Source organism: Narcine bancroftii, chromosome 5 (genome assembly GCF_036971445.1).
Source record: "Narcine bancroftii isolate sNarBan1 chromosome 5, sNarBan1.hap1, whole genome shotgun sequence".
Taxonomy (NCBI): domain Eukaryota; kingdom Metazoa; phylum Chordata; class Chondrichthyes; order Torpediniformes; family Narcinidae; genus Narcine; species Narcine bancroftii.
The window spans coordinates 142,361,851-142,374,452 of NC_091473.1; the positions used below are offsets into that span (position 1 = coordinate 142,361,851).

Consider the following 12,602-nt stretch of genomic DNA (forward strand, 5'->3'; position numbering starts at 1 on the left):
TATGGATGAAGGAAGAGATCCTTTACTTTAAAGTTGTTGTAAACAGCACCATGAGGCAGGCCATGAGGCTGCAAGTCTCCATTACAGATCTGCATCTTGTGTGTGTGTTTCAGCCCTCTGCTGGCAGCTAAGTCTAATCAAACAGTAAGGCATTGCTAGTTGCATTGCAACCGTGATCTCTATTATTACAGAAGTAGCTATTCAAAGAGCAAACACGGCTTGTGGCCGTCTGCCAGTGCCAACAAGTCACCCATAAGCTCTGAAGGGGCGCGATCTCCCAGGCCGTCGATGTGGAAGAGCTGCACAGCTCACTCACTCTGGGAGAGCCCGTAAATACATAGGAAGAGTACCTCATAATTGCTGTGTGGTGGTGGTGGTTCCCGAAGGAAATCCACAATGTGGCCAGCTGTGTCCTGGTCCAAGGCGCTCACCACATGGTAATACTTGGTGGTGTCCACCTCTATTTTTCTGATGTTGAAATGTGCCTCTGCCTGCCCGAACCAGACATCGGGTTGGGATGTCCAGAAGACAGGCGGTTTTAGGGATACTGCCGCGTTATCCATCACTGGTCCTAAATTTCATTTTGGGCCCGTCAAAGTAACTAATTGTAGCCACTAATATCCCAGTGGGTAATTCAAGAGGACAGATTAACGAAACACAGTGGCGAGGAAGTTCAAGCAAAACTGTTTACTTTACAAATGCGTTCAGCCTTTTAAAAAGACCCCATGTTACATGTCCTAATGTCGTCACCATGTCATAACGTCATGTTGTTTGGCAGCCGATTCACTGGAACGTAGTGTTCCTACAACACATAATTATGAGGGATATAGACAGAGGAAATGCCAGCAGGCTTTTCCACTGAGACTGGGTGAGACTAGAACTGGAGGGCATGGGTTAAGGGTGAAAGGTGAAACCTTCATAGAGAACATTAGGAGAAATTCTTCATGCAGAGAGTGATGGGAGTGTGGAATGAGCTACCAGGTGAAGTGGTGAATGCAGGGTTAATTTTGGCATTTAAGAAAAATTTGGACAGGAACATGGATGAGAGGGATAAGGTCCGGGTGCAGGTCAATGGGTCAAAGCAGAATAATAGTTCAGCACAGACTAGACAGGCCGAAGAGCCTGTTTTTGTACTGTAATGTTCTATGGCTCGAATATAAGGAAGGAAATCAGATTAAAAAAAGAGGCAGTAGACAGAAAACCCACTAGAACTCACCACTCCCGCTCCCTACAGAAAATAGAGTGAAAACAATTACAGGAACATTAAGCATAATCTTCCCAAGTTTTCTTGGACCAGAACTTACCCCTATAGATTACAATTTTGTAATGTAATGAGAGCAAGAATCAAGAATCTCGGGACTTGTCACATTGATATCTGTTGGGAAAATTAGTACAATCTGTACAAACAGATTGAGAGCACACATCGAAAATATTTAGTTAATTAGACGTGAATTGGAAAGTGTAGGTTCTGTAAAATAAACTGCAATTTTGGAGTTTACTAAAAACTGCATTGCATTTTACATGGATTTCTTAAGGCATTCAATATTGGGGACTCTTCATCAAAATTAAAATCTGTGATATTATTGATCTTGTTAGCAGCTTCGTTCAATTAAAGATGTTATTTATTAATGACCCACAAGGCTTATAAGTGAAGAGTGGGCAGCAAATAATAGCCTCGAACTTCAATATATTATGAGAAAAGAAATTGCACAGATTTGTGCTTTTGTGAATATAATTCAAAATTTAGTTCAGATATTTCTACCTCTGAAAGGAACTCCATCTTAATTCTGATTTGGGGCATAAAAGTCAAAAAGAACATTGCAAATTTTTCTTTGGTGAGATTTTTAAGGGTTGAATCTCTATAATGGAATAGTGAGATAGGTTCACAACGCTCAGTTCAAGTTTCGAAGTAATCTCATGCTCAAACTATACGCTTCAGCTTCTTAACTTAAAATTGTTTACCTCTTGTGCCATGAGCTGAAGCCAGACTGTCATTGAGGATGAAGTTGGGGGTGAAGTGAATGTACCGGCCTTTCTCCCCACAGCCTCCATACTGTCGGGTGTACGGGGTGTCTCCATGTTTAAGGGATGGCTCAGCAATAATCACATCCGCCTAAGAAAGAAAATTGCATGCGTCCATGTGAACGTCTCTGTCTGACCATACCCTTACAAAGTAGAATATTCTCTTGTGCAGACATACAAATGTACAGTAGCAATTTAAATTAGACCTTTCCTGAATGCTCTCTGAGGTGGGAGGTTGGAGGGGCTTTGTAAGTGGAAGTGCTCTCGTTAATTACTTTGGTTTTTGTTTCAAAATGTATTCTTACATTTGTTGTACCCTTGAGATGATGTTTTGTGCCTTGATCAACCCCTTGATGTGAACACACAACGCTGGAGAAACTCAGCAGGTCAAACAGTGTACTTTTACAGCAAAGATAAAGATACATCACCAACGTTCCATCTTGAGCCCTTGGTCAAAATATGAGAAAAATGTGGGCCTGCGTCCAAAAAAAATGGTGGTGAGAAGGGGACTTGAGCAAAATGTAGGCAGGTGCCTGAATCACCTGGGGGGGGGGGAAGGAGGAAGGGGGAGAGGAGTTCCCCTTAATGTTTCATAATAAAAGCCATCCAGTTCTCCAATTCTTCCCAATTCTTATCAGGGAAAGGATGGCTGATGTTTTTGGCAAGGGGGCCTGACCCAAAGCTTCGATCTTCACTTTGCCTAAGGTTATGAGTGATAGAGTGTGAAAACAGGTCCTTCAGCCTAACCTGCGCACACCACCCAAATTGTCCCACCAACACTAGTCCCACCATGATACATGGGTGTGGGTTTAGGCAGTTTGACCCATTGAGTCTACTTCCGCATTTTGAATTCTCTTGCCTTTCTAAAATGTAAAAATGTTGACATACAGCTCGGAAACAGACCCTTCCATCCCATGAGTCCATGCTGTGCAATTACACCCTGTTAATCTACAAACCCCCATACATTTTGAAGGGTGGGAGGAAACCGGAGCACCTGGAGAAAATCCACGCTGGTCACGGAGAGAAAGTACAGGCTCCTCACAGGCAGTGCTGGATTCGAACCCGGGTCGGTGGAGCTGTAACAGCATTGCACTAACCATTACATTAACTGTGCCTTCTCTCAGTATCCTTTGATGTCCATGCTAATCCAGAGCCTCACAATCTCTATGAGATCAAATAGGTACCTGGGACTTCCAAAATTATAAATAAAGTGTAAAGTGATGGACACACATGCACATATTTGTCCCCCAAATCATATGGGAGCAAATGTGCACCTTCAAAAGGCTGTAATCATAAAATCTTGCAAGGTTCACTCTATAGACTGACCCTCACACCTGAAGATGCTAGATTTCAGTACAGTGCACAAAGGTGCTGGGGAACTCAGCAGGTCACGCGGAATGATTTGAATGTGCAGATAGCTGTAAATGACCATGATATAGTTGGGATCACAGAGACGTGGCTTCAAGGGGACCAAGGCTGGGAGCTTAACATTCATGGATTTTCAATATTCAGGAGGGACAGATAGAAAGGAAAAGGAGGTGGGGTGGCATTGTTGGTTAGAGAGGAGTTAAAAGCAATAGAAAGGAAGGATGTTAGCTTGAATGATGTGGAATCAATGTGGGTAGAGCTGCAAAATGCAAGGGGGCAGAAGACATTAGTGGGAGTTGTATATAGACCACCTAACAGTAGTAGAGAGGTTGGGGATGGCATTATACAGGAAATTGGAAATGCATGCAACAAAGGCAAGGCAATTATAATGGGTGACTTTAATCTCCATATAGACTGGATGAAGCAAATTGGTAAGGGTACTGATGAGGACGATTTCTTAGAAGGTATACGAGATAATTTTCTAACCCAGTATGTTGAAGAACCAACAAGGGAACAGGCCATTCTAGACTGGGTTCTGAGTAATGAGGAAGGGTTAGTTAACAATCTTGTTGTGCGAAGCCCTTTGGGCAAAAGTGACCACAATATGGTGGAATTTTACATTAGGATGTAAAGTGACAGGGTTAATTCTGTAACTCAGGTTCTGAACTTAAAGAAGGGTGACTTTGGGGGTATGAAATGCGAATTGATTAAGTTAGATTGGCAAATGTTACTTAAAGGATTAACTGTAGAAAGGCAATGGCAAGCATTTAAGGATCACCTGGATGAAATACAGCATTGGTTCATCCCGGTTTAGAAAAAGAATAACTCAAGGAGGGTAGTACATCCTTGGATAACAAGGGAAATCAGGGAGAGTATCAAGTGTAAAGAGGAAGCGTATAGACTAGCCAGGAAAGACAGAATACCAGAGGATTGGGAGAAATTCAGAGTTCTACAGAGGAAGACAAATGGATTAATCAGGAAAGGCAAAAGAGATTATGAGAGAAAGTTGGCAGGGAACATAAAAAATGTCTGCAAAAGGTTTTATAGATATGTAAAGAGAAAGAGATGAGTAAAGACAAATGTGGGTCCCTTGCAGTCAGAAACAGGTGAATTGGTCATAGGGAATAAGGACATGGCAGACCAATTAAATAACTATTTTAGTTCGGTCTTCACTAGGGAAAATATGAATAATCTTCAAGAAATAATAGGGGACCATGGGGCTAATGTGACGGAAGGACTGGGGAAAATAAGTGTAAGTTATGAGGTTGTGTTGGATAAATTGAAGGGATTAAAGGCAGATAAGTCCCCAGGGCCAAATGGTCTGCATCCCAGAGTGCTAAAGGAAGTAGCCCATGAAATAGTGGATGCATTGTTGATAATTTTTCAAAACTCTTTAGATTCTGGAGTAGTTCCTGAGGACTGGAGGGTAGCTAATGTAACTCCACTTTTTAAAAAGGGAGGGAAAGAGATATCAGGGAAGTATAGACCGGTTAGCTTGACATCGGTAGTGGGGAAAATGTTAGAGTCAGTTATTAAAGATGTGATTGCAGCACATCTGGAAAGTGGTGAATTAATTGGTCAGAGCCAGCGTGGTTTTATGAAGGGAAAATCGTGTCTGACTAATCTAATTTTGAGGATGTAACTAGTAGAGTGGATAGGGGAGAACTAGTAGATGTGGGTTACCTGGATTTTCAGAAGGCTTTTGATAAGGTCCCACACAGGAGATTACTATACAAACTTAAGGCACACGGTATAGGGGATATGGTATTGAGGTGGATAGAGAATTGGTTGATGGATAGGAAGCAAAGAGTAGGAATAAACAGGTACATTTCAGAATGCCAGTCAGTTACTAGTGTGGTACCACAAGGCTCAGTGCTGGGACCCCAGTTACTTACAATATATATATTAATGATTTAGATGAGGAAATAGAAAACATGATTTCCAAGTTTGCAGATGACACGAAGCTGGGTGGCATTGTAAGCTGTGTAGAGGCTGTTAAGAGTGTGCAGGGTGACTTAGACAGTTTGGGTGAGTGGGCAAATGCATGGCAGATGCAATATAATGTGGATATGTGTGGTTATCCACTTTGGAGGAAAGAATGGGAGGGCTGAGTACTATCTTAATAGTATCCAATTAGGAAAAGGGGAGATGCAGAGAGACCTGGGTGTCGCTGTGCATCAGTCATTAAAAGTGGGCAGGCAGGTGCAGCAAGCAGTAAAAAAGGCGAATGGTATGTTGGCGTTCATATCAAGAGGAATCGAGTACAGGAGCAGAGAGGTATTAATGCAGTTGTATAGGGCCTTGGTGAGACCTCACTTGGAGTATTGTGTTCAGTTTTGGTCTCCTTATCTGAGGAAGGACATCATTGCCATGGAGAAAGTGCAGAAAAGGTTGACCAGATTGATACCAGGGATGGGGGGACTTGCATATGAAGAAAGGCTAAAACGACTGGGCTTGTACTCACTGGAGTTTAGACGATTAAGAGGAGATTTAATAGAAACGTTCAATATTCTTAAGGGATTTGACAGGCTAGATGCAGGAAGATTGTTCCCAATGTTGAGCAAGTCTAAGAAACAGGGGTCACAGTTTAAGGATAAAGGGAAAGTCCTTTAGGACTGAGATGAGGAAGAATTTTTTCACTCAGAGGTGGTGAACTTATGGAATTCTCTGCCACAGGAAGTGATTGAGGCCGGTTCCATAGCTATATTTAAGAGAGAGTTAGATTTAGTACTTGTGACTAGGGGGATCAGGGGGTATGGAGAGAGAGCTGGAACAGGGTACTGAATGGATGATCAACCATTATCAAAATGAATGACGGTGTTGGCTTTAAGGGCCAAATGGCCGACTTCTACACCTCTTTTCTGTTTCTATGTTTCATACATAGCAAGTGAAAGGTAACCATTATTTTGGGGTTGAGCCTTTTAACAGAAATAAAATTCCTGACCAAAGGCTCAGGGCTGAAACATCGACTGGCTTTTGACTCCTATGGATGCTGCATAATCTGCTGACCTTCTCCAGCACTTTTTGAGCACTGACTTCGACCCCAGCATTTTCTTGATCCACCCTCATGCCTGACTCTCTTTCTGCTGTTAGAACTTGTTCCGCATTCCCAGGGTTGTCCACCTTCGCATGGTTGTACCTCAGAATCCTGTTTACTGTGAGAACATTTGCCTTCCACCTGCAATCAAGCATCTGGCAGGGTGGCATGGTTGATGTAACGGTTAGCCCAACACCTTTACAGTGCCAGCGATCGAAGCTGGACTGGTGGGGGGGGGGGGTGGTGTCAAGTCCCATACTGAGTGTAAGGAGCTTGTACATTCTCCTCATGTCTGCGTGGGTTTTCTCCGGTTTCCTCCCACCATTCAAAACATACCGGGGGTGTAGGTTAATCGGGTGTAAATTGGGCAGCACGGACTCGAGGGCCAAAATGGACCATTACAGTGCTGTATGTCCAAGTTTTTTTTAGGATTTCACAACTTTCCCAGAATTTCAAAGAAGTCAGAGCTGCCATCAGCTGGGACCCTTCCAGAGATCCAGGGTGCAACAAAGTCATTCTTGATCTCAAGGAACTGCCATTCACCATTTTTGTCCTTGGTATCCCATTATTCTTGGTTGTGTTTGGAGGCTTTTAGCACATAATCTTTACCTGGCAATATAGACTTTTGTGTCTCTTATTTTGACGAGTTCTACCCTGATTTACTCCAGGAGAATTACCCTGATTTGTGGCAGAAGATGATCAATTACATGGAGGAAAAACTGTCACTAGAAATTTCTTCTGAGCTTCTTCAATTTAGTGGTGACAGAATTTCAGTACAAAACCCATTTCCTTGTGAATAGGTTACAGGAGAAGGGACAAAAGCAAACAATGAGATGCTGGAGGTATTCAGGTACAATCTGTAGATAAAAATAGTCAGGACCCTTCATCAAGTCTAAAGTAAGAGGGGGTGGAGGGGGGAATGGGTTGGTGATATTACATATGTGAAGGGGAAAGAAGTGGGGAGGGGCTACAGGGTGATACATTTTTGGACAGAAGGTGGGAGAGGTCAGATGGAGAGCAAGAGATCGTGGGAGGGATGGGGAGAAAGGTCAGAAGAGTAGGAGGTTAAGAAGAGCTGGCAGACGAGGTGAAGCTACCTAAAATTAGAAGTGTTTCATCTGCCGCCCATCCATTCTTACCTTTGCATAAGTTTGAGTCCTTAATCTTTGAACCAAGTTGGAGTTAATCGTCCAGGTAAAAGGCAGCAGAATTTTTACCTCTGAAAAATAAAATTGCTGTTTGGTGGCCTGGTGTAGATAGATGGAAGCTTCACGCACCATTTCCTGCAAAGTAAACACAGGATTAAAAATCAACAGCTCACGGCAACGTAACCGAATGGTGTAGGGGGTAGAGAACACAATCCTTTTACCCTACCTCATCTCTCCAAATCCTGCTATTAAATTCCACAAAAAGAGCATGCCATGCCACTAAGCAGTGGTTGTGAGGTTACTTCAGATGTGAACACCTTACCTTAATGCTCTCGATAAGATTTTCATCAAAAACACCAGGGTTAATAGCGATAATAATGTCTCTATATCCATTATTCACCAACTTTATTCCTGAACAGTTTGAAATAAAAGTATACAGCAGACAGCTGAACGCTAAATGTAAAGTTTTTAGAAACACCATCCTGGTTCTGAAATGTAGTACTTAAAAGCTTCCTGCATTGGAGACAACACTTGCAATCTATCATTGATTAATTGCTATAGCCTTAAATGTTAAAGATTTTAAACGATGGTTTCTGGGTCCAAAGAGTATTTGTAGAAAGTATTATGACAGCCTGTTTGCTGATAACATTATTGCACTGTGTACCGAGGATTTGTGCAAGGCAAGGTATGAGCTGTAAAATACTGGAGCAAAAATTCAAAAGGAAGGAAATTTAAGGGAGGAGCAAGGGAGAAAGCAGTTCAAATTAAAAATTCTGCTCTTTGCCAACCAGAATTAGCTTTTTTTTTTAACCTGAGGGCAGTCCACATCTGGAATGAGCAGCCAGAGGAAGCTATACAAATGCTCAAAAGACATTTGGATAGATTGATGGGTACTGTATATATGGACCAAAAGCCCACAAATGAAACTAGCCCGAATGCCAACTTGGTTAGCACAGACAAGTTGGGCTATAGGGCCTGTTCTATGTGGTGTGACTCCATGATCCCACAACTCAAGTTTATTGTGTTATATTGATCTGAAAAGTTAAAAACAAGTTTAATGATTAAGGAAGAATTATTGCTATGGATTGAAAAAATTGTCAGGGAACTGTATATTCAAGGATGCCTAATGCTGATCTTTATAAGGAAAGGGTAGAACTTCAAATTCAAATGATTTACTTTTGACATACCCTAATGAAAACCAACTTCTTGAACATAAAAGTCAGTATTATGTACATGGGGATAAATCAGGTAAGTTGTTAGCTGGTCAATTAAAAGCAGCTATGGCCAAAAGACAGGTTATTAAAATTCATTAAAAAAAATGATGGTAGCACTGTGGTTGATCATGTTGAAATTAATAAAGATATTTCAGGAATTCTAATCTGATTTATATCTTTGGCTTGGCTTCGCGGACGAAGATTTATGGAGGGGGTAAAAAGTCCACGTCAGCTGCAGGCTCGTTTGTGGCTGACAAGTCCGATGCGGGACAGGCAGACACGATTGCAGCGGTTGCAGGGGAAAATTGGTTGGTTGGGGTTGGGTGTTGGGTTTTTCCTCCTTTGCCTTTTGTCAGTGAGGTGGGCTCTGCGGTCTTCTTCAAAGGAGGTTGCTGCCCGCCAAACTGTGAGGCGCCAAGATGCACGGTTTGAGGCGTTATCAGCCCACTGGCGGTGGTCAATGTGGCAGGCACCAAGAGATTTCTTTAGGCAGTCCTTGTACCTTTTCTTTGGTGCACCTCTGTCACGGTGGCCAGTGGAGAGCTCGCCATATAACACGATCTTGGGAAGGCGATGGTCCTCCATTCTGGAGACGTGACCCATCCAGCGCAGCTGGATCTTCAGCAGCGTGGACTCGATGCTGTCGACCTCTGCCATCTCGAGTACTTCGACGTTAGGGATGTAAGCGCTCCAATGGATGTTGAGGATGGAGCGGAGACAACGCTGGTGGAAGCGTTCTAGGAGCCGTAGGTGGTGATTTATATAAATCTGAGTTTAATGACTATTTCCTCTCCATGGATAGATTCCTGCAGCAGTTCAATGTCCCAAAAATTTCTCCTAATGATCAACTTTTACTTGAAGCTCCAATTTCAGAGATTGAAATTTTTAAAGCAATTTCTTCCCTTCAGTCTGGTGGAGTGCCAGGTCCAAATGGTTCCACCACTGAGTTTGTTAAATGCTTTATTAATAAACTTAACCTCCCACCCCCAACTTTGTACGGTATTGAGTGATTCTAATCTTTTTAGAATGCCCTTTTTTGGGTAGATTTGGAATTGAATTCTGTGCAGAGGTATTCAGTGGCCACTTTATTGGGAGAAAGTCTTTCTTTTTCTAAGATTAGTCAACATATCTTCAACCCATTACTTAAGCATCCATTACAGATTTGGTTTCAATTTCACAAGTTCTTTAAAAAATATATTTTATGTAGCACCATTTCTCTTAATTATTTTTTTCAACCATCTATAATTGATCAAGCCTTCTCTTTTTGGAAAGTTAAAGGAATCTTCTCTTTTTCAGATTTGTTTATAGATGGTAGCTTAATGTCTTTTGAACAATTATCCAATAAATATAATTACCTAAATCACATTTTTTTAGATTCTTCCAATTTAGAAATGTTCTGAATAATTTACTGCTTAACTTTCCAACATCGTACCAACTGGATTAAATTGATACGTATTTTTTTAAATGAAACCCTTCTCATAAGGGTGAATGGAGTGTTGCCAGGTTACATGATCAAAGGCTAGAGCAGACCACTGGTGATGGTCAAATTGACAGGCACCAAGGGATTTCTTCAGAGATCCCTTGTTGTTTCATCTTGTTTTCATATGAGTTCTTAGACAACACATGAATGAAGAAAAACATTCTTTACTTTAAAGTTGATATAAAAAGCACATGAGGCTTCAAGCCTCCATTACAAAGGGGGAGTCACATGATGGGGTAGTGGCTGGTCGGGTGGAACCAGCCCTCTCCAGAGAAAACAAAAAAAAGTTTGAAAAAACAGAGCTCAATAAACATAAAATAGAGGAAGAGAAAGAGAAAGTTACAGAGAAGAGACAGAAGATGGCACCCAAAAGAGAGAAAGTAAGAATAACAGAGAAAAGGAAAGAAGGAAAATCACTGGAGAAGAAAGAAGAAGGGCTTACTTGCACATCGGAGCAGAGAGCCACCATGGAGAGGAGCGACCGATCTCCGATGTTGGTGAGTCCCCAGAGGAGAAGTGTCCTCCCGACCAGCGGACTTCAAAAATGGCTATCAGAGCCAAGAAGAGGTGCACAACTGCGCATGCGCGAAGAGTTGCACATGTGCAGTGCGCAAGTAAAAGAAAAGGTTAACACTGGTGGGAGGGGGACTCAGCTGAGGAGCGGCCAGCTGAGAGACACCTAGTATTGGGGCGTTCGGCTGTGGGAAGCAAACAAGAAAGAAGAAAAGAAGAGTGGTGAGAAAGAGAATGAAGGGCAGGAAGAGGATGAGCGGCAACGGGGTGACTGGCAGGGGGATGACCTGCGATAGGAGGCCCAACAGCAGGAGACACAGCAGCTGGAAGCCCAACAACAGGAAACACACCAGCTGGAGGCCCAACAACAGGAGACCCACCAGCTGGAGGCTCAACAAGGATACAGGAGCAGCTCACCAGAGAAGGATGAAGATACAAAGATACAGAGAAGAGAAGAAGATGACACAGACAGAGATACAGACACAGAAGAGGAGGAGGAAGACCAAGAATTTCAAAGGAAAGTAGAAGGTAAAATAGGACGAAGTTTAGATAAAGCCTTTTTCAAAGAACAAATGAGGTCATTAAAAGAATGGCTATCGTTAGAATTTAGTTCAATCAAAAGAAAAATTAAAAGAGCTGAAGATAGAATGCAAAGCTTCAAGTTGGTCATGACTGAAATAGGGAAGAGTAGAAAATGTGGAGGAACGAGAAGCTGCTGAAGAAATGGAGATAAATGATTTAAGAGGGAAGTTGTAAGAAAGTGAAAAAAAAAATTAGAGACACAAGATTTATTGTCACAAAAAATTGAAGTATTGGAAAACTACAATAGGTGAAACAACAAAAATAGTGGGCCTGAAAGAAGGCAAAGAAGGGTCAGATATGAAGGAATTTATAAAAGGATGGATCCCGAAGGTGCTGGGAACGACAGATTCACATGAAGAAATAGAAAGGGTGCATTGAGCGCTAGTACCAAACTGCCACATCAAAAACCAGGATCCATATTGGTAAAATTTCTAAGATATACGACAAGAGAAAACATACTGGAGTAGGCAAGAAAGAAGGTTAGAGAAGACAAAAGCCGTTGGAATATAAGGGACAAAAAATATTTTTTTACCCGGACATAAGCTTCAAACTTTTAAAGAAGAGGAAGGAATTCAACACAGCAAAAACAATCTTATGGAAGAAAGGGTATAACTTTATATTAAGACATCCAGCAGGACTCAAAGTATTCATTCCTGGGGAACGGAATAGACTGTTTTCAGACCCAAAGAAAGCCCAAGGATTTGCTGAACACTTGCAGGACAGGAGAAGAGAGGAGGAGGAGTGACACGAAGAAAATAAACAAAAATATGTAAAAATATAAAGTTAAGATAATGTATATATAAAGATGGATAAGAGAAGGGGAAGAAGAAAGAGAGCTTTGTTATGTATAGGAAAATAGTGTTCTCTGGGGGGGCCTGGAGAATAAGGGTCACTGCGAAATCGGTTGATGCTTGCAAGTAAAGTTCGCAAACCGAATGGAAAGGGGAGTTGTGGTTGCCATCAAGGGACAGGAGGCAATCCAAGCAGGGGAGGTTCATTTGGGGTTAAAGGGTTATTGCTTGTGGGGATTGTTGGGGTATTTCATGTTTTAAATGCGTTGTCATATATTGAGATTAAAAAGGAAAACTTAAAAAACAGTAATGGAAAAAAGGGATGGAGGTGGAAAAGAAGTGAAAATAAAGATACAAGATGGCCACGTTGGACTATATGACTATAAACATTAATGGAATATACAACCAAGTTTAAGTGTATCCCACTGGGGAAAAAAATCACATATA

At 41.8% G+C, this 12,602-nt stretch overlaps 1 protein-coding gene across 1 annotated transcript in view; it reads right to left on the minus strand.

Annotated features, from left to right (window-relative positions):
• Nucleotides 1-12,602, minus strand: part of LOC138765343 (calcium-activated chloride channel regulator 1-like) — a 77,521-nt gene that overhangs the window by 63,910 nt on the left and 1,009 nt on the right. The window contains exons 2-6 of the mRNA XM_069942385.1: nucleotides 10,902-11,135; nucleotides 10,712-10,817; nucleotides 7,898-7,986; nucleotides 7,567-7,710; nucleotides 1,963-2,113 (exon numbers count right to left, since the gene is read on the minus strand). Coding sequence (XP_069798486.1) covers nucleotides 1,963-2,113; nucleotides 7,567-7,710; nucleotides 7,898-7,986; nucleotides 10,712-10,817; nucleotides 10,902-11,135 — 724 coding nt within the window. The remainder of the gene's footprint in view (nucleotides 1-1,962; nucleotides 2,114-7,566; nucleotides 7,711-7,897; nucleotides 7,987-10,711; nucleotides 10,818-10,901; nucleotides 11,136-12,602) is intronic.